Source organism: Pristis pectinata, chromosome 24, assembly GCF_009764475.1.
Source record: "Pristis pectinata isolate sPriPec2 chromosome 24, sPriPec2.1.pri, whole genome shotgun sequence".
NCBI classification, from domain to species: domain Eukaryota; kingdom Metazoa; phylum Chordata; class Chondrichthyes; order Rhinopristiformes; family Pristidae; genus Pristis; species Pristis pectinata.
Genome location: NC_067428.1, coordinates 13220399 through 13243778, shown reverse-complemented (window position 1 = coordinate 13243778; position 23380 = coordinate 13220399). Strand labels below are relative to the sequence as shown.

The following is a 23380-nucleotide window of genomic DNA, read 5'->3' as shown; positions in this document are numbered from 1 at the left end:
TAAGCTATAGAACAATGTAACATTCCGAGCCTGATAAATTCCAGCAGAATGCTGACAGGTGGAAATTCAGGATGTGGATTTGTCTGTTCAGTCCAATTTGGAAAGAAAGGTGGAGGGAAAGCAGACCAAACAGAGTAAGCATCACAATGGTACAGTCTGCATGATGGAATTGTGTGTTGACTTTCCAGCTGGCCAGAAATAAAAGATGGAATATTGGAAAAAAATGTGGTCATACATTGTTCTAAGAATTACCTTGTAAGGATTAGTGAGAGTTCAGAAAAGTTCATGCAGACCACTTGCTCCTAGCTGACAATACCTAGGTGAATAGCGAAGAACACTGTGAGATCAAAGATGTACCTGAAGTAAATCCCACAATTGTTCAAGAAGAGCCAACATGTAATGTTTTCAACAATAGTCAAAATAAGACAACGTTTTTTTAATCCAGAGATGGAAGATCCTCTTATAGTATCTGGTGAAACTAAGTTCAATACAAGTACACCACCTCCACTGTGAAGATCACAATGAATGTGAAAACCCATACCTTGGTTACATTTGTGAAATTCATAAATATATTAAATCAGTTTACATTTTTCCAAAAGAAAAGTGAAAGCAGTGTTGTAGTTGTAAATATGTGTCATATCAGTTATGATGTATTATGTACATTACTGAGAACATAGGCAATCTGTGAAGAATCCTTGAATAAAATGCACACACTTTGTTCAAACTTCTTGTTTTGTGTATATCAATTTGTACCCTCTGCAATGGACTTCATCAGGTGTTAAGAGCTCACAATCCACCTAGTGTTTCCCCACCACCAATATCAGGTTGACTGTATTGTACTTGTCTCTTTGATCTTGAATAGGTGTGTAATATTTGCAATCCTCCAAACTGTTGGCACCATCCCATATCTAAGCATATTGGCAAATTGTGACCAGATATTTACTTGTTCAGTTACCCAGGAGGTGCCTCATTTGGGGAGATCGGTAAACAATGGAAAAACAGATAGCCTGGCAAAATGCTAACTTATTATAAAGTACCTATTATGATAAAAATAGGAGACTGTTTGACATTAGATCTATGTCAGCTTCAAGGAAAGCAATCCTATCAATCTCAGCCCCCTCTTTATTTCTCTGTAGCCTTGCAATTTATCTTCTCGTGTGAACAGTGACAGATTTCTCTTATCTTTTCCACACCTACAGTAAGGTGTAAGTTATAGTCACAAATTAACCTATCAGCATGTCTTTGGGATGCGGGGAGGAAACTGGAGCACCGGCGGAAACACACACAGTCACAATGACAGCATGTAAACTGCGCACCGGTTTCTCCTACTCAAGGTCAGAATTGAACCCAGATCCCCGGAGTTGTGAGGCAACAGCACCTACTCATCGCAGTGCTGCTGTGTCACCACATCTTAGCAGGAAGTATGAGAAAAGGCAATCTAAACTAAAAGGCACAGTGAAGATGCAAACAATCTAGAGAATCCTGAGATGTTTCTGGGGAAGAACAAGGAATTGGCGACCAGGATACGGAATTTGTTGTATGGGATGAAGACATTGACTTAGTTCTTCCTGTTCGTAACGTGGGGGACATTTTGGTTCATTGACCGATATTAGAGAGCCAGTCAGAAAACTCAGAGGTAGTATTGGCGTTGGATGATGATGGGTAGAGCTGTTATCAGCTAGAGAGCGGACACCAGGATGTTCCTAAACACTAGGAAGATCCTAGGGATTTGTCAGATTCCTGGGGCATCGAGGTGGGGAGCAGAAGTCAATGTTAGACAAGCTTTGACTATAATTCTATCGGTAAGCGTGGAACCAATGTTAGATCCATTTAGCCTTTCAATATGATTTGTGAAAAGTCTCATTCCAACTTCCAGGGTTAGAAATGTTGGGGCAGTGCCAGTATTTTTCTATGATGTGTGGTACTGCATAGTAAGTGGGTGGGGAAGAGTACAGCTTTAAGTGTGGCACTAGCCCCTCCTGCTCGATCCCGGAAGGTCTCCGCTTCCTTCCGAACACAGGATCTTGGTAATTTCTTCACCCGTTGCGCAGAGCCGAGTGAGCAAGCACAGGCAGTGAGATGGGGAGCCGAGAAGATGAATACGATTATTTATTCAAAGGTAAGATACTAAGGTAACTGCAGCCTCCATTCATAATTCCTTCGACTGGGCGTGCGGGAACGAGTGTGTTTTCACACCGTCATCCGATGCTTCCCATCAGCACTGGACGTTTATATTCTCGATGCGATGCGCGAGTGTGAATTATAGGAACGAATCAGCGGCCTCCGCTCCGCGACCGATTTTGCAAAATCCTTAAGAGACTTAAAAAAATATATTTTTCCATCAATGCATTCTTTCCGTTACATATCCAAGGGTCTGCCTTTCTATTAACACGATGTATCAGCCGATGATAGAGGAGTGGGTGGGGTCTGGTGCTGTTCCCTGCCCTTGCGGATTTATTCAAGGATTTATATTCCAAAGGGATTCACCGCTAAACAATTCATTTTGAAATAATTCCAATGTCTTTGATAGTTGTTTTGTTTTAACATACAAGTCTCTAAGCACATATTAATAGGTCTACATTTGTAACACCGTCTCTGTGCACAAAGGTGAGGAGGACCTTGGACTGTGGTGGTCTTTGGCCTTTTGCAAATTATTAAGGGTCTCTATTTCACACACAGCAAGTGTGCAGGTTAACAAAGTGAGTTCATCTTGTGCCAATTTCGTATGAAAGATAAGGTGTAAATATGTCTTCTTTCCTTCTTGATATCATTTTTATTGCCAGACCAAGTTCTAATTGAAAAAGACTGTATTTTTGTTTCTAGTTCCAGACCCAAGACCCCATTCTCTCATTTAAAGTGATTCTCTGGACTCCTGGAGATTCTGGCTCTGGTACCCCATCTTCCCTCTCCTTCATCCCCTGCTTGTGATGTGGACCTTAATGGGCCACCGTGATTAATGGTCCTGGCATGTGTGAATTGAACTGTGAGGTTCAGTTTCAAATAGACTGAGGTCTGTGATGTAAATTGTCATATCTGGCTTTAAAATACATCTTCCACGATTCTAGTTTGTGGCTTTATAAAAAGATCAACAACGAGAAGTGTTGACTATTTATTTCTCTTCAGATTCAGCCTAACCTGATGAGTTTTTCCAATATTTCCTGAATTTTTTTTTCCCTTAGGTGAAATTAGTGGAGCTTTGTATGGATGAAATGTGGGTGTAACTGACTTTGGAGCAAAGTGGAATCAGTCTCATACAGAAATGTTCAGGGTTTTGGATCCAACTTCAGTGGAAACCAGTCTCTGTCTATGTTTCTCTGCAGGAATTAGTATAGAAGTGAACATTTTTGCTCCATGCTGTGATACTTTGTTTTAGCTTGATCTCACTGGAAAACAAAACCAGGCATGATAAAAAACAGTGTGCCAATTCAGTATTGTCAGTCTTATCCACCTGGTGATAAAAGTTGAAAATGAATCTCCCCTCTCCCCACCCCTGTCCACCCAAGTATTACTTTTAATTATCCTGATCTGCTGCATTGTCTACTCAGTAATTCAACTCTGGGGAAATTTTGACTACAGCATGACAAGTTGGCCCATCATAAATGTGGAAATTGTAAGTTAAAATTTATAATATTAACAGTTACGTGTAGAAATTAAATCAGCAAATTTTACAGAAGTTTTGGTAGTGCAGAAGTAAAAATTGATTGGTATACAGTGGCTTCAGTATAATTAGAGGATCTATAAGACAAAAAGCTGAAGTGCACAAGCACAAGTTTATATAGTGCATTTCTACTGCAAATGTTCAGGAAGAAATATATAAAAGTGTGACAAAAATACAATTTTTTTATCATGCATTGTGGCCAAATTTGTTTATGATACTAAGTTAGGGGGTGGGAAAACAAGTTATGAGGGGGAAGCAAAGAGTTTGTAATGGGATATAGATTGGTTAACTGATTGGCAAAAATTGGCATATTGAGTATAATAGGAGGTAGGAAGATGGAAAACCATAATATTGTTTAAATGGAGAGGCCCTTTTGGAATGCTGCTGAACAGAGGGACTTGGATTTCCTCATACATCAGTGGAACAACACCTGGAATACTTTATACAGCTTAGGACTCCTTTATTTAAGATGGGATATACTTGCCTTTCTGGCAATTCCTGGGATGAAGTGGTTGTCTTATGAGAAAAAGTTGAGCAGATTGGGTCTATAAGAATGTTTTTTTTGCAAGAATGTAAGGTGATCTTACTGACTCTGACATAACAAGATTGGTGCTGAGACAATATTTCTCCTGAGGTAAGTATTTCCCCTGTTGGGTGAGTTAAGGATGAGGGTTCCCCATTTAAGACACAAATGACAAAGAATTTCTTGTAGGGTCATGACCTTTTGAATTCTCAACTTGAGATAGCACTGGAGGCTATCTAATGGATGTGTTCGTCCAAGATGGACAGACATTTGATGCATAGGGGAGTTCAAATGCAATGGGGAACAGGCAGGAGAGTGCAGTTGAGGCCAAGTTCAGCAGTTCAAATCTAATTGAATGATGGACCAAGCTCAAGGGGGCACATGGCTGACTCCTGCTCCTATTTCTTATGTTCCTATAATAGGAAGTTGTGTGGACAGAAAGTTCAGACAGATGTAAGATTGTTGCATAGGTTAATATACAGGCAACAGAATTAGGAGAGAGCCATTGCAAACTAATTGAACAAAGTCACCAAATGTCCAAATGACATTCTGTTACACAATATATTGACACTTTTTTTTGCACTTCCTGCTTCTGCTTCCTCAAGTCTGCAGAAGGTTCTTTTGTAGAATTTTGTTTCCCTAAAGTCAGAAGATTGCAGCATTGTTGCAGCACAGAAGCAGGCCATTCAGGCCATTAAGCCTGTACCAGCTCTATGGCTCAATGAAAGAGCAATCCAGCTAGTCCTATCCCCACCCACCCCTCCACTGCCCTCTCCCCATAACACCGCAAATTCTTTCCTTTCCTTTCAAATATTATCCAGCACCCTTCACCTGCCTGTGCTACAACCTCTGACATTGCATTCCAGACTCTAATCCCTCACATTCTTTTGGTTATTTTGCAAATCATCTTCATCCTATGTTACCTGATTGTTTACCCTTTTACCACTGGGAGTAGTTTATCTAACTAACTGCCTAAACCTTTCATGACTTTAAATACCTCAACTAGATTCCCTTGCAACTTCCTTTGTTCCAGAAAGAATAACCTCACCTTCTTCAATCTATCCCCATAACTGATCTTAGTATGTCTCTCTGTACCTTCTATAACATCTCTACCTCATTCCTAAAGTATGGTGTCCGGGACCAGATACAGTGCTCCATTTGTAGCTGAATTTTTTTTTAATAAAGAGTCACCCGACTTCCATGCTCTTGTACCCTATTTATAAATAAAGTCCAGTTTCCCATCTATGTTTTTACCTATCTAATCACTTGCAATGAATTGTGTACATTTACCTTCAGATCTCTCTATTCTTTTACCCATTTTGGAATTGTGTCATCCAGTTTATATTAACTTATTCTTCCTTTCAAAGTGTAACCACATTTCTCAGCATTAAATTTCACCTACAACCTAACTGCTTCTGCATGCCTGTCAACATCTCCTTGAATTCTATTACTATCCTCCTCACTGAGTCAATAATGCAGATGGATGACCAATAACAAACTGACCAACAGAGAAAGCAGGTTACCTGAAGCTGTTGAGTTCAGTATTGAGTCTGGATGGCTGCAATGTTTCCAGATAGAGGATGAGGTCCTGCTCCCTAAGTTTACATTGGTCTCATAATTCCAGTGCAGAAGGCCATGTACAGATTGGAATGGAATGGAATATTAAAGTGGCAAGTAATGATGTTTGGAAGATTACGGCCAGGATGTCTGAAATATGCTCCTTTACCTCCCTCAGCAACCTTGGGTCTCTGTGTGGACTAAACGCAGGTGTTCCGCGAAGCAGTTGCCCAATCTGTGCTTGGTTTCTCCAATGTATTGAAAACTACATTGTTAATACTGAACGCAGTATATTAGGTAGGAAGAAGAGCAAGTGAATTGCTTCTTCAAATAGAAGGACAGGGTACCTGGATAGTGGGAAGAGAAGAGGTAGAAGGACACATGTTGTATCTAGAGGAGCAGAACTTCTTCAGGTTTGGCATGCCTGGAAGACAAGTGGCAGTGAATTAATGGTAGCTGAAAATTAAAACTTCGGATTCTGGAAATCTGAAACTAAAAGTGCAGGAAGCCACAGATACATAGGTCAAAGTAGGAGTGGGATGGAGAATTAAAACGACAGGCAATAATGTTTGGAAGATTATGACCAAGATCTGTGAAATCTCCTTGCTTACCTCCCTCAGCAACCTTGGATACATTCCATCTGGACCAGATGATTTATCCACAAGCCTTTCCAGTATCACCTCTTTAGCCCATCTAGAATCTCATCCACATCTTCCTTCGCTGTGGTTGCAGTATCATCCTCCTTGGTGAAGACTGATTCATTTAGTATACCATCCATGTGCCCACGAACAGATTTTCTCTTTGGTGTCTGATTTGCCCCTTTTTTGTTCACTTGCCTTTAGAATATTTTAGGATTGCTTTTCAGGTTTAATGCCAGTCTTTTCTCATGCTCTATCTTATTTCCTTTTTTATTTCACTTCCAAGTATTCTCTGATCAGCCTTGTTCTCACTTGTTTTAACAATCTGGCATCTGGCATCGCCCTTTTTTCTGTTTTATTTCATTCACTATCATCTTTGTCATCTCATGTCTTTAATTTCTCACCCAAGCCCACCCACCTTCATAAACTCAGTACTTGGAAAGGAAGGAAGAGGGATACAAGCCTAATGCGGCAAATGGGATTAGCTAGATAAGCATCATGGTTGGCATGGACAAAGTGGGCTGTAAGGGCCCATTTCTTTCCTTTATGTTTCAATGATTTTATGATTCCATCTTCACTAATCCCAGGTGAGCTCAGGGATGTTAGATTCTTGCCTACTTCCTTCAGATAAGGGTTTGCTGCCTATAATGATCTCTGGTAAGTTAAATGAGTGGCAGAATCCTGGGAGTTCCAGAGACAGTTTGATGTAGGGGCAATTGTTGGGCAGAGGAGGTTCAGAATATTTCAATCAGAGCCCTTTCTCACTTTAACGTGATATTGTGAATATCAGCACCACCATTTTTGTTGTAATCTGTTTTCACAAGTTAACCATTTCACGTGTAATGTCGTCTTCCACTTTACCCTTTCAGAGTGGGTACCAGTTAAGAGTTCAAGGGATATGTTTAAAATATCATGGTTCTTTCTAACATCTTCTGGTACCTGTCCAAGGCCATCACCAACAGGGTCAAGTCTGCTCTGGGACAGGTGATCCACCTGGACCAAACCCGTGCTGTACCCGGCAGGAAGATCTTTGACAGCCCCTTGCTGCTCGGGGATACCATCACCTACGTGCAGGACAGAGGGGTGAACACCTGCCTGGTTAACTTGGACCAGGAGAAGGCCTTTGACAGGATATCACACATGTACATGTTGGACATGCTCTCCAAAATGGGCTTTGGGGAGGGAATCAGGAATTGGATCCAACTGCTCTACACAGACATCTGTAGCACAGTCCAAATCAATGGGTGGGAAACAGACAGCTTCCCCATCAAGTCTGGAGTCAGGCAGGGCTGCCCTCTCTCCCCTGTCTTGTTTGTGTGCTGTATAAAATCCTTTGCTGAATCCATCAGGAAGGACGAGAGCATCAGAGGGGTGACGTTGCCAGGCAGTGGGATCACCCAGGTGAAAACCTCCCTGTACATGGACAACGTTGCCGTCTTCTGCTCAGATCCAAGGTCAGTTTGCAGATTGATCAGCATCTGCGACCAGTTAGAGTTGGTATCAGGGGCCAGAGTTAACTGCGTGAAGAGCGAGGCCATGCTCTTTGGCAACTGGCCCGACCGATCCAACATCCCTTTCACCGTCAGGCCTGACTATCTGAAGGTGCTGGAGATCTGATTCGGAGAAGCTGGGGCGTGCAACAAAAATTGGCGGGAGCAAATTGGGAAGGTGAAGCAGAAACTGGGACTGTGGGAACAGCGCTCCCTTTCGATAGCTGGGAAGAACTTGGTCATCAGGTGCAAAGTGCTCTCAGGGCTGCTGTACTTGGCACAGGTGTGGCCTGTTTCTTGCTCCTCTGGCTTGGAAATCACCCGTACCTTCTTCCAGTTCATCTGGGGATCCAAGATGGAGCGGGTCCAATGGGTCACCATGCACAAGTCCCTGGACAATGGGGGTAAAGGTGTCCCCAACGTCACCCTCATGCTGATGACCACCTTCATCTGTGGCTGTATCAGGCTGTGCGTGGAACCCAAGTACATGGGCACCAAGTGTCACTACGTACCGAGGTTCTACCTGTCCCAGCTGTTGCGAAGGATGGGCCTGGCCCCGTGGCCACACAACGTCCCAGTCAGCTGGACGCTGCCGCGTTACCTGTCCTTCGTGGAAAAGTTCTTCCAGACCAACACCTTTGACCACAAGTCCATCAGGCAGTGGTCAGCATGGAACATCCTGCAGACACTGCAGGAGAAGGGCTCGATGGATACCGTGGGGTGGTTCCCTGAGCAGACTGTCCAGACCATCTGGCAGAATGCTTTATCGCCAGAACTCACCAACAAGCACCAAGACCTCGCCTGGCTGGCGGTGAGAGGGGCCCTCCCAGTCAGATCCTTCCTACATGGTCGGAACATCAGTCCCAGCACGCGCTGCCCCCGGGAGGACTGTGCTGGGGATGAGACCGTTGCCCACCTCTTTGCGGGCTGTGGGTTTGCAAGGAGGGTGTGGTGAAAGATGCAGGGGTCCTTGTCACGGTTCATCCCCAGCAGCTGCGTAATAGAGGACTTTCTGATCTACGGGCTGTTCCCGGGGACGCACACAGAGGCGGACATCAACTGCTGCTGGAAGGTCATCAACTCAGTGAAAGATACTCTTTGGTCTGCCCGAAACTTGTTGGTCTCCCAGCACTGGGAGATGTCCGTAGGGGAATGCTGCCGACTGGCACATTCCAGGCTGCAGGAGTACGTGCTGAGGGACGCACTGAAGCTGGGCGCAGCCAGCGCGAGGGCTCGGTGGGGAAGGACTACAGTTTAGGGTTCTTCTGCCACTGGAGGGGGAAGGGTGGGGTCAGGCGAGGAAGCCCCTTAAAGATTGTAAATATGGGATTAGGGTATCACCCCAGGGAGCCACATGAGTGGCATCGGTGCTGTGGTTTGTATAAAAAGTAACACTAATAATTGATCTTTACACAAATCTAAGGGTTTTCACGGTTTTACTATTGTTTTATTATTGTATATAGTTTGTCTTTTACTATGAATAAAGTTTATTTTGGTTAAAAAAAATATTCTGGTACTACTGCCATAATAGTGGCTCTGTACAATTTGTTTGCTGGTGAGCAGCCATCTGATATGTGAGATGTTTTAACAACTATTGGATATACTCAGAACTACTGGGATTAACTGAAAAGAAGAAATTATACAACTGTTTCTGAGCCAAACTAAAACTTTGAATAAGAGAAAAGCTCCTCCTTGACTCAGGAAGAATCCAGTAAATTGGTGCCAGTTGGAGCTGATGATAAAGGAAACATACATACACCTTTTATTTGTCCCCTCCTGTTCGAAAGGAATTGGCCCTTACAACGCTCCACTAGGTTTCCTATTTCTGCTGCTTGAGTCTCCAGATTCCCTCCCATCCTGTAATCCAGTGCTCATTGCTCTTGAACACATTGTAAATTAGGCTCATTATTCCAGGGGCAGGGTTAGAATTCACTGCAGTTCCACCATGGAAATTGCAATCACAGCCTGACAAAAGATTCCCAGCTGAAACATTAATCTGCTTTTCTTTCCCAGATGATACCCGGCGTGCTACGCATTTCCTCCATTTTTGTTTCATCATCCTAACATTTGTTTATGGATTCTTTAGTAAACGGCAGCATATCAGTTTTCTAATGATGCTCCAGAAATTCATTTGAAATGCCACATGTCTTCTGTCAGAGAAATTCCCTTTGTTCCACCCATCGCTCTCCCCCACCTTCACTGGTACCTAGATTGACTTGTTTCTTTCTTGGTTCTAATGAAAGGTCCCTGATCTGAAACGTTATCTGTTTTTCTTTCCACAGCTGCTGCCTGACCTGCAGAGCTTTTCCAGCATTTTCCATTTTCTATTTTTATATTATGTTGGCTCAGTTTTTCTTCTCCTACTCGTAGTCTGGCCAGTTGGGCAGGTCCTAAAACCTTACCATTAACAGCGCATTACACAGAGCAAGAAGCGTAATGTGCTGGTAACTGCCCCAATTAAACCATTTTCACTCACCCTAACACAGACACTCCCCTTTGTTCTACTGATCCCTCCTCTACTTTCTGTCTTACTGAAAATTAAATTGTATCTCTCTTTTTCCCAGTTCTGACAAAGGTGCAGACCCCAATGTTGACTGTTCCTCTTTCCACAGGTGCTGTGTGACCTGCTGAGTTTTCTTAGCATTTCCTGTTTTCATTTGAAATGGAAAAGTTTAGGATTCTAAATCTGTGCTGGTGTAATTCAATGCTTGGTACCTAGACTAATGTGGGACTTATTTCACTCCTAGGTGCAATCTGAATATTCTGTGGACTCTTGGAAATAGTGTTGTCCACTCTCTGGTGTAATGCATGATTAACACTTGGGCTGTCACTCATTAAAGTGGTAAAGTCTTCATTAGTAGAGGATGGAGATGCACGAAGTGAGGGTCCTGGGTTTGGTGCATGTTCTATACCACGTTAGCTCAATGCACTTTGAGATGGGGGATAGGGGCAGTACAGTTGACAGCAATGACCCTGAGTTAGGGTGAAAATTAAGGGAGGATATAAGGAGACAAATGTTACACTGATAAACACAATTCATTTGATATTTACTTGAATCTGCAGCAAAGAGACACTTGGGCTTGGGCCAATGATTTATATTAAGCACGGATCACACTACTCCCTTCTAATCCTATCAGCCTATCTTTCTATTTCTTTGTTCCTTGTTCTTATTTACTTTCTCATGAAATGTATCTGTACAATTCATCTCAATTACTATGTCTGCTAGCAAGTTACACATTTTAACTATTCTGAGATAAAGTGAAACAATAAAAAGTTTACAACTAATGAAGATTGTTGTTAGGCAACTTTCTAATCGCACTGTTGTTTTATTTCCTGCCCTATATGTTAAAACATAGCAGCTGCAATCTATAGCAGGCACATTGTGACCTCTGACAGGATAGAGGCAGGGATCTGCCCAACCAGCCTTCCTTTATTTTGTTATCAATTAATCCCAGGCTGACTGTTGGATTGCAGCTTGCTTTTGTATCACTGACGTTGTGTTAACATCTTTAGAAGTCATTCATGTGTGCCCATTATTTTATCATAAACTTTTGCTGGGTCTTTTAAAAAAAAATCTTCTGCTTTCACATTTTCTCATGCTAATCTCACAAGTATTCCTGTTTTATGGTATCTCAGTTAACCAGACAATCTCCATGCATGAGGTTAAATGAAGAGTTTTGACAGGCTTTCTGACTATATGGCCACTACAGCCGAGTCTATTCTTACACAATGTCACTGTAAACACTTCCCACTGGTTTGTTACAGGATAGTTGTCAGGGACAAGAAGCCTGGCTGCTGTGCCCTTCCTTAATTCAGATTGGCAGAAGTTAAATATTCTTAAACTATCTCAGTACAGAGCACAATTAGAAGTTGTTTTAGTGGCAAGCTAGGTGGCATACCCAACATTCTCTGACTCTCCACCAAGACACTGAAGAAGCTCAAACTGCTTATGTGGCTTCACTTGGAGTTATCTAACAGGAGTAGGTTACATACCTCCATTTCACAAATGATCCTACATAAGAAGTAGAAGCAGGAGTGGGCCATTTGGCCTGTCACACCCATTCTGCCATTCAGATCATGGCTGATCTTTTGCCTCAGTACCACTTTCCTGCACTAACCCCATATCTCTTCACTCCCTTAATATTGAATAAGAAATCTATAATGCTTCAAAGAGAACAAAAAAACACTGACGGTAAACTAACCTACTAATGAATCCCAAACTTTATCTTTACCCCACTGAGAGCCAGCACCTAGGGTACCTGTACTCCAGTACACATTATCTGGGGTACCCATAACCCAGTGAGAGCAAGTACTCTGAGTACCTGTACTCTGTGTTACCAATTGGGGACAGCTAGCAACTGAGGAATCTGTTTCCTCGTGACAATCAGCATCTGGGAACCTTTACTCCTGTGAGAATCAGCACACACAAAGAACAAATACTCAGTGGGAACTCACACCCACAGAGCCTGTATTCCAGTGAGAGCCAGCACCTGAGAAACCTTTGCCCGAATGAGAGTGAACATATAGGGAATGAACACCCCAGTAAGAGTCAGCACCCAGGAAACCTGTATATTCCAGTGAGAGCCAGTTCTGCAGGGGAACTGCTCCTAATATGAGTCAGCCGCTCTATGAGATGAGGGAAGGAAAGTGAAATATGGGGTAAGCAAGCACAGAAAGGGATGAGAGTGGCTTTGGACATTGGGACTTTGGAATAAACGTGCAGGTTTGTCTACAGTTCTTTGCACAGTACTGATCAAGGTGGTGATGGAGTGAGTTTCCAGAGGGTGTACACACAGAATGAGTTGCCTAACCTATCCTCTTGCTGGGGAAAAGGAAGGGATAGCAGGAAAATTAAAAAGGCTCTGCAAACAAGGATAAAGCTAATTAGTACAGGGAGATACCGGCTTTGGAAACCTCTGGAGATGAAGAGAAAGTTGAAGTCCTCTTTCTGCCATGTGTCAATTTCTGATGTCTGCTCAGTGCCCCTACCACGGAGAAGCCGCATTTGCAGTTTTCCTTTTGTGGGTTCAGTTTTGCTGAACCTGGAAACTGATTCCAGTGAATCCTTAGTTTAACCTGTTGATTTTGTGTTCTGTGTATGTTCTATACTTGATGTTTCCAACAAAACTTTCTTTGGAAAGGGATCAGAAACGGAAGGCATAGTGGTACAGTTCACATCAGGGTGAACCAAAGGAGGAGTAATTTCAAGAGTCCTGCATCATTCAGAAAGGAATCAGTTCTCAAAGGCTGCAGCAAGACAGGTTTGTGGCCAACTTCCATGTCCAAGTGGGGAGGTGGGAGATAGATGCCAGGCAAATCCCCATGGATTGAGAGTCAATAGACAAGGCCTGATGACTCTTGTGTAGTTTCCAGCAGCAGGTGACAGAGCTCTGGCAATGGTTTGGCAGCAGGCTTCCCACCTTTTGAAACTAACCCCATGAAGGGAGATGAGAGGACTGTGCAGCTGTGAATGATGCAGCCAATCATTCTACAATGGATTTGCTGCAATATTTGACTCTGAAATACTAACAGCTTCAAACTGTTTCTTTTCCAGTTGTGCTGATTGGGGACTCCGGGGTTGGAAAGAGCAACCTCCTGTCGAGGTTCACACGCAACGAGTTTAATCTGGAAAGTAAAAGCACCATTGGAGTTGAGTTTGCCACCAGGAGTATCCAGGTAGATGGAAAAACAATCAAAGCACAGATCTGGGACACAGCAGGACAGGAGCGATACCGTGCCATCACTTCAGCGTAAGGACCTTCTTTTGGTCACATTTTTTTTCCCCTACATTCCTTCTGTAATAAGGCCAAGGCCTAAACTGTTTCCACAACGATCAGCAAACTTGCCAGACTTCTCGAATGCCATTATATACCCAACTGATGAAGGCTGGCATCATCAGGTTGACAAAACTGGAGAAGGTTGGCATGAGTGAGCTGGTATTTGCCTTTGGCGCATGGTGAAGCAGCAATAAACTCCATACCTTGGACTTCACATAAGCCAATTAACAATAACACAGATGAGGTGAATATGTCTTGCAGTGTTGGTATAATGTCACAGAAGGTACAGCTTAGAATTTGGAAAACTTGAGGTAGATTGGGGATGGCTGTTCAATCCTTGTCAGGTTGTTCAACAGCATTTGGATAGCAAATTTGTGCGCAAAAGGTTTCTACATTTAAGCAGTGCTTGTCATGGTATATTTCACATTAGCTCAGACCATTAGGGGTAATCTAAAGTGTCCTATGCACCATTTGCATATTCACTGATCAAAGTGGTGCCTTCACCTCCTGTAACTGTGTTGAAACTCATTGCACAGCTCATGAAGCACTCAGAACAACCATGGTGGGGCAGGGACAGCAGCTCCCACCCCACGGCTCTGATACTGCCTTTCCATAGATAGAAGGGGCAACACTAGGAAAGGAGGTCCTCTATGCCCAGGGCTTCAGGCTGCCTCTGCAGGTCTGAGGTGAACTGGCAGAGAGAGGAGTTTACTAAGAAGATGAATACTAGGAGTGATGCCCTCGAACTTGGCCCCAGAATCTCAGATTTGTGATGAAGAGTAGTGTCCACACTAATAAGTTTCATCTACCAGCATTGCACAACTACACTCACACATTGCCCCGGTTACAATACCTTCAAAGTCACCAACAACAATGAATCACCATTTGCCCCAACACATTTTTGCACATTTACCACCACACCAAACCTCAGGTGCACATTTCATGCACTACACACTGTTCCATCTGCTCAGCCATGGCAGGCACATTGCATGGATACCTTGTGGGGTACTCATCAATGCACCTCTCTCCGCTTTGCAGGAGGTGGTGGTGGACAACTACACCTGCAAGAGTAAACTGCTGGGCTACCTTGAAGAGAAGGTGCTGGTGATGGTAGCCAGCAGAGAACTGGAGATTATTGCAGACAGTGTTATGCTCATATGCAATCCCCATTCTCACATCCCAATCCCCCCTCATCCCACAGTGTCCTTTGCTTTATAAGATTATCTATGCCCACTTATCTGCCCCTCCCTCACTATCTCCATACTCTTCTTGCTCAGGAACTACCCAGGTCATGGCAAGTAAGCTGCTAGAAAATGGAAAACAACCCATTGTTACCCAATCTGACACCCAGCCGTTACCTCAAATACTCCAGATGAAGGTAGTTTAAAGGCAAGGTTTGCATTTGGTGAATCAACAGTGACAAATGGACTACAGCCAGCCCAGGGGATTGTGTAGTTCTGCTCCAGGGGACTCAGTTATGACTGTGATGGGGCAAAGATGGAAGCTGGAGGACATGAACATAGAGATGCTCAGGGAACCAGCAAGTCTAGCTGAATACCGGTATGAGATGTTTGGTGTCCAGCTCCAACCTTGTGTGGAACCTGGAGCCCAACAGTTACAACCTGGGGTGGTGACCAGCTCCATGTCTAATCAAGGCACATAAATCTCATTTTGTATGCCCCAGTGGCAGTCTGCATAATATTCTGTGGCTGAGGCTGTACTCTGATTCTCATGTACTATAGAGTGAGGAGTCATAAGAGAGAGCAAAGGTCTTTGTATCCCAAGAGCTCTCCAACCAGTAGGGAGATTGACATATATTGACATAGAGGACAGCCGAGCTTTCAGGACTGCTCTTCCTACTTGCAGTGATGGCCCAGTTGGGTTTCTGTTGAAGCACCAATATTATAGAACTCTTCACTTTGATAACTGGAGAAAAAAAGTCTGGAGGTTCTGGTTAGGGTCACTGGTTGACCAATGGATGACTGAGGTGAAGCAGGGGTAGGTGAGATGTGTTGGGTTGGCCTTCCGAAGTTCAGGGCTCAGAGCTGATGAGTTGGATGATCTAGTGATTTCAGATGAGACGTGAGTGGGAGGATTGGGGATGAAAGCACTTTGCAGAGAATAATGTCCTTTGATGCGCTAAGGACATGGAATTTGCAAGTGCACAGGGAGGGAAGCATTATCAAATTGTCAGAGTGAATGAGGAAGGACCAAGGACAATTGATGATTACATTTCACTCAGTCTAAGTGCATTTTCTGGCACAAACCAGAAAAATAAACAGCACTGCACCATAGATTTTCCAGGCTGGGACTTTATGGGATCAATTCATTAGGAGCTGTCTCTCACAGAGGTATACCTCTGCAGCACTAAATGCTGCTGGTTCTTCCATACTTACTCTAGCTGAGGCACAGGACCTCAGATAATATCTTGTACTGGGTTAAAAGTCCCCAGATTCCTGCTGGGATACATGTTCCTGGGCTTCAAGTCCCCTGACACAGTCTTGCTGGGGATACAGGTTTCCAGACACAATCTCTAACTGGGGTACAGGTGCTCCAGCACAGTCTCTCTGGGGGTACAGGTTTCAGGATGCTGTCTCTTGCTCAGGTTCAAGTCTCTGTCTAATGTCTCAAGCTGGGTCAAAGGTCCTTAAACACTGTAGTCATGATACAATTTCATGGATGCTGTCTCTCATAAGGTGAAGGTTTCTGGACCCTGCTCGAACTGGAGTACACACGTTGTCCTTCACAGGGCTTCAGGTTGCTGGATACAGTCTCTGGCTGGGAAACATGTCTTCAGATACTATCTTTCACTGGGATACAGATCCCTGGATCTTTAATTTGGGTATGGGGTCTTAGATGTTGTTTCTCACAAGGGAACAAATTCCTGGATACGTTCCCTCACCAGGGACAAGTCTGGATACTGTCTCTCACTGGAGTGCAGGTCCCTTTTTCGTAAAGGGATAGGTTCCCAGATATTCTCTCTCACTGGGCTAATATACCCAAAACCTACAGTATATCCTGCTGGGGTTCAGATTCCCAGACCCTGTTAGTCACTTGGGTAAAAGATTTTGTCTGATATCTTGGGCTAGAATACAGATGTCCCTGGATGGATGTCATCTGCCCTGTGGTTCTGTTCAGTGTGTTCATTGTTCATGTTTGATACTCAATATTGAATATCAGAAGTCTATTTAAATGCCAGTTGCAACACTCTTCACCCTGTTAGCATCTGTAGTTTAACATGCTTTCTAATGATGAGGTATTAATTCTCCCTAGCCATGGAGATCCAAGACACTTTGCCCAGGTTTAGCTGTTCACCATTAGAGTAGAGGTTGAACTGTTAATTTCCTGTAGAGATGGACAGCAATTTGCCTCTTTCATCTCAACTCAGCACGAAAACTGGAGATTTTAGCAAGTGAGCAGAAAGGAGGACTGATGCAATCTGGGTTCTACGTGTGTGTGTGTGTGTGTTCTCAGGTACTACCGTGGAGCTGTAGGTGCCCTGCTGGTGTACGATATTGCCAAACATCTGACATATGAGAATGTAGAGCGGTGGCTGAAGGAATTGCGTGATCACGGCGACAATAATATTGTCATCATGCTGGTTGGGAACAAGAGTGACCTTCGCCATCTGAGAGCTGTGCCAACAGATGAGGCATGGGCTTTTGCAGGTGAGCATATAGTAGCTGGAAACCATCTAAAACAAATCTACGCTTTTCATTGGACCAATTTTACTCACTAGCTGCTTCCTCTTTCTCTTTACTTCTGGTGTCAGTATTTTTCATAATTTCTTATGATGTTGAAAGAGGCCATTCAGCTCATCGAGTCTATGCCAGCTCTCCGAACAATCCCTCAATCCTGTTTCCCCACTGCTCTCTTCTACAAGTCCCCACTGATTCATCTGCCACTCATCCACACTAGAGGTAATTTACATTAGCTAATTAACCTATCAGCACATCTTTGCGACATGGAAGGAAAGAGGAGCACCCTAGGGAAACCCACATGGTAACTGGGAGAATGTGCAAAGCCAAAGGTTGGGATCAAACCCAGGTCACTTAGGCTGTGTGGTAGCACTACCAACTTCCATGTCACAGTGCCACCTGACATTACACCTGCAATACTGACATGCTGATAAGGCTTGAATTTATACATGTTGAATCATTGACGTGTTTAATTATTTCCTTGTTTACCTCAAAGAAAATGTTTACTAGCTTTCTGGGAACCCTGAGGTTTACCTCTAGGGTCAGAGCAATGGCCTGTCCAATTGTCCCTTAGGCCAAGTCCAATTATTTTACGGTTTTGAGTTTTACTTCATTCAATTTATTCTCTCCCCGTCTTTCTCAATTCATTTCCATATAGGTTTTCCCTTCACTCTCTTTCAACTAAGACAGCACTGTGGGCTTCTTCTCCATTCCTTATCAATGTCAAGTTCTTCTGTTGCACATTTGAAATTTGTTCAGAAGGTGGTAAAATGCACAATATTAAGGATCTAATTTCACTCACAGTTTCTGCTTCTTGCAGGGATCTAACATTATAAATCCCAACACTACTGGGAGAACTTGCATACGTACCTGCTCAACACTTCATCTGATGAATCCCTGGCAGCAGGATCTGCATGTGATAATTAAATGAAATTAAAACATTCATCCTTTTGCCTATATGCATTTTGTGTCCATTTCATTGGAACAAACAACAAAAGGATTTGAACATCCGACCCTAAATTAACTAAAAGTCTAGTTTGCTGTTATAAGTGGCTCCTTTGCATGTGATCTCACCTGATGCTGAGCAAACATGAAATGGCAGTTCTCCATAAGTTTAACGTTTTAAAAGTAGTTTCAAATCAATATTTTGATGTTCATACTACCATACATTGATAATCTGGGTGCACTATAAATAGTTGGCTGGTTCTTTTACTACATTTGCTGGAAGATTCTCAGATTATGCAACTGTTTAGTCAATTTCCTTCACCAGAAATTAAGTTATTGCTTAAGAAACATCAACATTTTAAAAATTGCTTTTATAAAAGCATCTTAATATTTTGGTGTTTTAAACAGAGTGAAAGCACAGACATGTCATAACGACTACATTTACTAGTAAATCTTCCCTGGTGTTGCCTGCAATAGATAAGAGGTTACAGTATCATAAGGCCCAAAATTTTACACCGTGTATAAATATACCTGATTCTACTAATGAAACGGAATTATGTGTCACTCAAAATTAAAAAAGTCTAATGAAAAGTAAGCAGGTTCCTGCACAGGTGAATTGAGAGGCCACTGATATAAAGGTTCAGGTTTCTTCTGTTCATTGAACATTTCTATTTTCACCCTTGCAATATTTGTGTTACATCAAATCTGCAATAGACAACATGTAATAGAGGTGTGGTGTCATTTACACCAATTGAAAGGGAGGCAGTTCACAATGGAAATGAAATTATAAGAGGTATTTAAGACGTTCTACCTCGGAAAACACAGTGGCAGAAAACTACAGTGGCAGGCAACGTTAGGACACTCAGTTTTGAAAGCAGGTTTCAAAGAGGTAATGGTCCAATATGATTAATTTTAAATGTATTGTTGCAATGCGCACCTTTCCAAAATAAAGGAGGCACTGACCTACCTATATTAGCCATCACAGATTGGTATATAGAATGGTTTGATAGCATGATATGATTAATATAAACACTTCTTCCATTAGCAGACCAAGTTAAAAACAGAAACACAGAAGGATCAGACCATTTATCTGAATTAGAGAGTATGGATTATGAGGAGAGACTAAAGGAGCTTAGGGCTTCTCTCATTGGAGAGAAAGAAGATGAGGGGAGACATGATAGAGGTATACAAAATATTAAGAGGAGTAGATAGAGTGGACAGCCAGCGCCTCTTTCCCAGGGCACCAATGCTCAATACAAGAGGGCATGGCTTTAAGGTAATGGGTGGGGGGGGGGGGGGGGGGGGGGGAGTTCAAGGGAGACGTCAGAGGGAGGTTTTTCACCCAGAGAGTGGTTGGTGCATGGAATGCGCTGCCTGGGGTGGTGGTGGAGGCTGATACGTTGGTCAAGTTCAAGAGATTGTTAGATAAGCATATGGAGGAATTTAAGATAGAGGGATATGTGGGAGGAAGGGGTTAGATAGTCTTAGGAGTGGTTTAAAGGTTGGCACAACATTGTGGGCCGAAGGGCCTGTATTGTGTTGTATTGTTCTATGGTTCCACATGAAAAAGACAAAGGTATGACAAACAGGAAATTGATGTTATGTTTTCTCGGCATTGGAACAGAATCATCCTTCATTCTAAATTTCCTCTTTCACCAGAAACACCAGCTATATTGCCATTCCTGCACAAAAGAATTCTTCCTGGTGCTTTATTGAACTCCAGACCTTTCACATGGGGTATAATTAGAGCGTCTCTCACTCACTCACTCTGAGATTACTGATGTTTCCTCTGCTTTCTTTTGACGTAGAGAAGAACTCTCTTTCATTTATTGAAACATCTGCCTTGGACTCAACTAATGTGGAGGAGGCTTTCCAAAATATTTTAACAGGTAAGAACAATAAAGACTGTCTACATCTGAATAAATGTATATACACTATGAACTAAGTACAAAAGAAATCAGATAAAATAGAAAACTGTAAATCTGAAATCAAAACAGAAAATGTCAGAGGTAAACAGGAGGTCCATTGGTACTTGAGGTTAAAATGGAGAAAGAAATGAGTTATGTCTTTCAGTGTTTTGTTTCAATGGTTTGAGTTGGAAATCTTTAACCAGACCACTGAGAGTCCATGTTGGTCTTATTGCCAGTTTTCTGGATCAGAGTTTCGGTCTTAGCTCAAAAAAAAACAACTAACATCTAGAAATTTGGTTCACGTCACACCACTTTTTTGTGCACCACTCAATCCAGTTTCATTGAGAAATGAAATGTAATTGAGAATCAGGAACATTCCCAAACACCAAGCATGTCCCTGGATTACTGCTTTCAACCTCTCATCTTATTCTCATAATTTGAAGCAATCATTAGCATCATCTCATTGATATAATGGTTAGGATGTTCGATACAATAAACCAAGTTTGTTTACTGCAGCCAAAGATTAGTCCTTCACCTTCCAGCAGCAAGATGGCAAATCCTGGTTGAAAAATGTCAGAGGTTTGTAAAGTGAGAAACAAAAGGCAGAAAGCAGAGAAAGAAAATGCAGAGAAGTAAAGATTCGTGCATAACACGTTGACCATTTAGGCCATTAATTTAGTTGGTGGTTTCCCCCACAGAAGCTGCCTGGCCTATTTCACAAACCTACATTTTTGAGCTTTAGCAGATTAGTTCAGCATTAAACCACTGAAAAATAGACAAACCCAACTGTGCTAATGAGGTTGCAATGCTCGGAGTTGTATCAATAGTGGATTTAAATAGAGCAGGCTTCACTGAGACCACTGAGTAAGTTTTCTTTAACCTGGAATGTAGTGCTGAGGAAATTTTCTTTACCCTGGTGCACTCTGCGAGTTGATTTTGGCTGGGTCTATACAGACATGTTACGATTGGGCTCAGTGACACTGGATTAGAGAGCTGAAAAAATGTAGGTAAGTGACCACAGGATTAATTTGTGAAAAGTATTTGGTTTGAATTTGGATAAAGGGACCAACATTTTGTTCAAATTTCTGTATTGTGTGAAATGGGAGGTCAAGGTCAATGACAGAATGCAAAGTATCATATAGGCAAAATGATAAGGTGCCGGTATCTTGTGCAGACGTGGGAGGGACCAAAAGTAATTATATGAAGAGTTAGGTTCAACATAATTAACATTATTTTCTTTTCCAGAAATTTACCGCATTGTTTCTCAGAAGCAAATTTCGGACCGGATGGCACACGAGACACCTGGTAGTGATGTTGTTGAGATTGATGTCCCCCCAACAAGTGATGGGCAGAAATCTAGTAAACTGCCATGTTGTCAGAACATGTGATCTACTGATTTTGTTCTGCTCTGATTCCCACCCCTGCCTGTCCATTATTGTGTGTTTGGAACACTTAAGTCCAATGAATGATTTAAACTTTGTTTTCGATTTTGTTTTGCTGTTACCACAAGCAGTAAATAATTACTTGAAACGTACAGATGATATCACAGATCCCTTTGCTCAAGGCCTAGAGACAGGCTGCCACTAATTTAAACACAGTTTTAACCAGCCTCTTATTCTCAGCTGAGAATAAAGACACAGGCAAGCTGACAAGGTTTCCCATGGCATTCTGGGGCCTGGATGATAGAAGGAAAGCCTTGCCTGTCTGCTATCTCCGAAGGCCTTGGAGAGGTGACCTTGGTACAGTCTCATTCCAGTTCCAAGTGGATCTGGATCCACAGCACAAACCTGGAATAGTTCAGGACAAGTTCAATTTCAGTCCATCTGAAGTGATTTAAGAGAAAATATTTAAGCAGAGATGAAATATTTGTTCTACTAAAGAACATCTGCTGTTTTATAGCAAATACAATTAAAAAATAAATGTTGTTAAATTCTAGCAGCGTGTTTCAGCCTGTTTCTATATTTCTCAGTAAACAATCTGCTTTAATCAGAAACCAAATCATGTGTCGGGGTTATATTTCTACAGGCAGCACAATTGAGAGAACTTGCAGGGTGATGAGCATCAAACTGGAAGATGGTGTAGGCTGAGAGAGGATGGAAACACCTGAAGAGAAGGATGTTTAAAAAATATTTAAGATTGAAAAGCAATAAGAAGGCAGGGACGTCGGGTAGCAAATCTCAGAAGATTTGTGTGACTGAAAAATTGGTCACTGATCATAAGTGGAGTAAAAAGTGGGCCAGTATTGGGGAAGAAGGTGCACCAGGATACACATGGGAAATGATAGAAACCAGCATGTACAGTAAGCCCTGTCCTACTTTTACCCAACCTCAGCAGGTTTTCCCTCATTAAACTCCATATAAATGCAAGTCTCCATTGAAGAGAAGCCCAGGTTATATTTGCATTGCAGGATGAATTTGCGTTGGTCGAAGAGCACAAGAAAACATTCCCATCGAGAATGGTGGGGTCCAGCATGTAAGTGCTAAAAATAAGGTATTCCCAACCATGTTCAGCCAGGAATATCAAGTGGAGATCTCCACTGTCAAACAAGCTCGTCTTCAGTCAGTTTGATTCACTCCCTGTGATATCAAGAACTAGATGAGAGCACTGGATATAGCAAAGGCTATGGGACCAAGCAACATCCCAGCATTAATATTGAAGAATTGCACTCCAGAACACGCTTTTCCAATACAGTTAGAATAGTGGCATCTACCTGAAAATCTAGAAAATTGCCCAACTCTGCACTCTCCACAAAAAAAGCAGGACAAATCCAATCTAGCTATTACCACCCGATGAATCAGTCTATTCTCATACATAAGCAAAAGTGATGGAAGGGGTCATCAATGGGACTGTCAAGCAGCAGTTACTCACCTGGACATCAGTTAGAGGGTTTCACCAGAACTGCCAGGCTCCAGACCTCCTGGACCGAAGAGCTTAATTCCAGAGATGAGATGAGACAATTGTCTCTAAGTAAGTGTGGCAGCAAGAAGCCTTGGTAAAAGTGAAATCAATGGGGATCAACAGGAAAACAGTCCAATGGTTGAGATCGTTGGAGGTCAATTATAACAGCCCTGGACATTACTGCAGAAGTTTCCCATGGGCTGAGGTCAACCATCTGATGAATGCACAATGTTCAATCTCATTCACAAACAACGAACACAAATGAAGCAGCCCATCCCTGCACACA

At 42.6% G+C, this 23380-nt stretch overlaps 1 protein-coding gene across 1 annotated transcript; it reads left to right on the top strand.

The window, feature by feature from the left end:
* The first annotated feature begins 1962 nt into the window (after positions 1–1962).
* On the top strand, positions 1963–22131 carry LOC127582662 (ras-related protein Rab-11B-like). The gene is made up of 5 exons (XM_052038171.1): positions 1963–2119; positions 13421–13616; positions 17118–17311; positions 20095–20175; positions 21442–22131. Exons 1-5 carry the CDS (start codon positions 2080–2082, stop codon positions 21582–21584), a joined length of 654 nt encoding a protein of 217 aa, XP_051894131.1. The 5' UTR covers positions 1963–2079; the 3' UTR covers positions 21585–22131.
* Positions 22132–23380: the final 1249 nt, after the last annotated feature.

Coding starts and splice junctions, on each gene's coding strand:
- LOC127582662 (XM_052038171.1), top strand. CDS start 2,080: ATGGGGAGCCGAGAAGATGAATACGATTATTTATTCAAAG. Junction 2,120..13,420: donor ATACGATTATTTATTCAAAG/GTAAGATACTAA, acceptor TTTCTTTTCCAG/TTGTGCTGATTGGGGACTCC. Junction 13,617..17,117: donor TACCGTGCCATCACTTCAGC/GTAAGGACCTTC, acceptor GTGTGTTCTCAG/GTACTACCGTGGAGCTGTAG.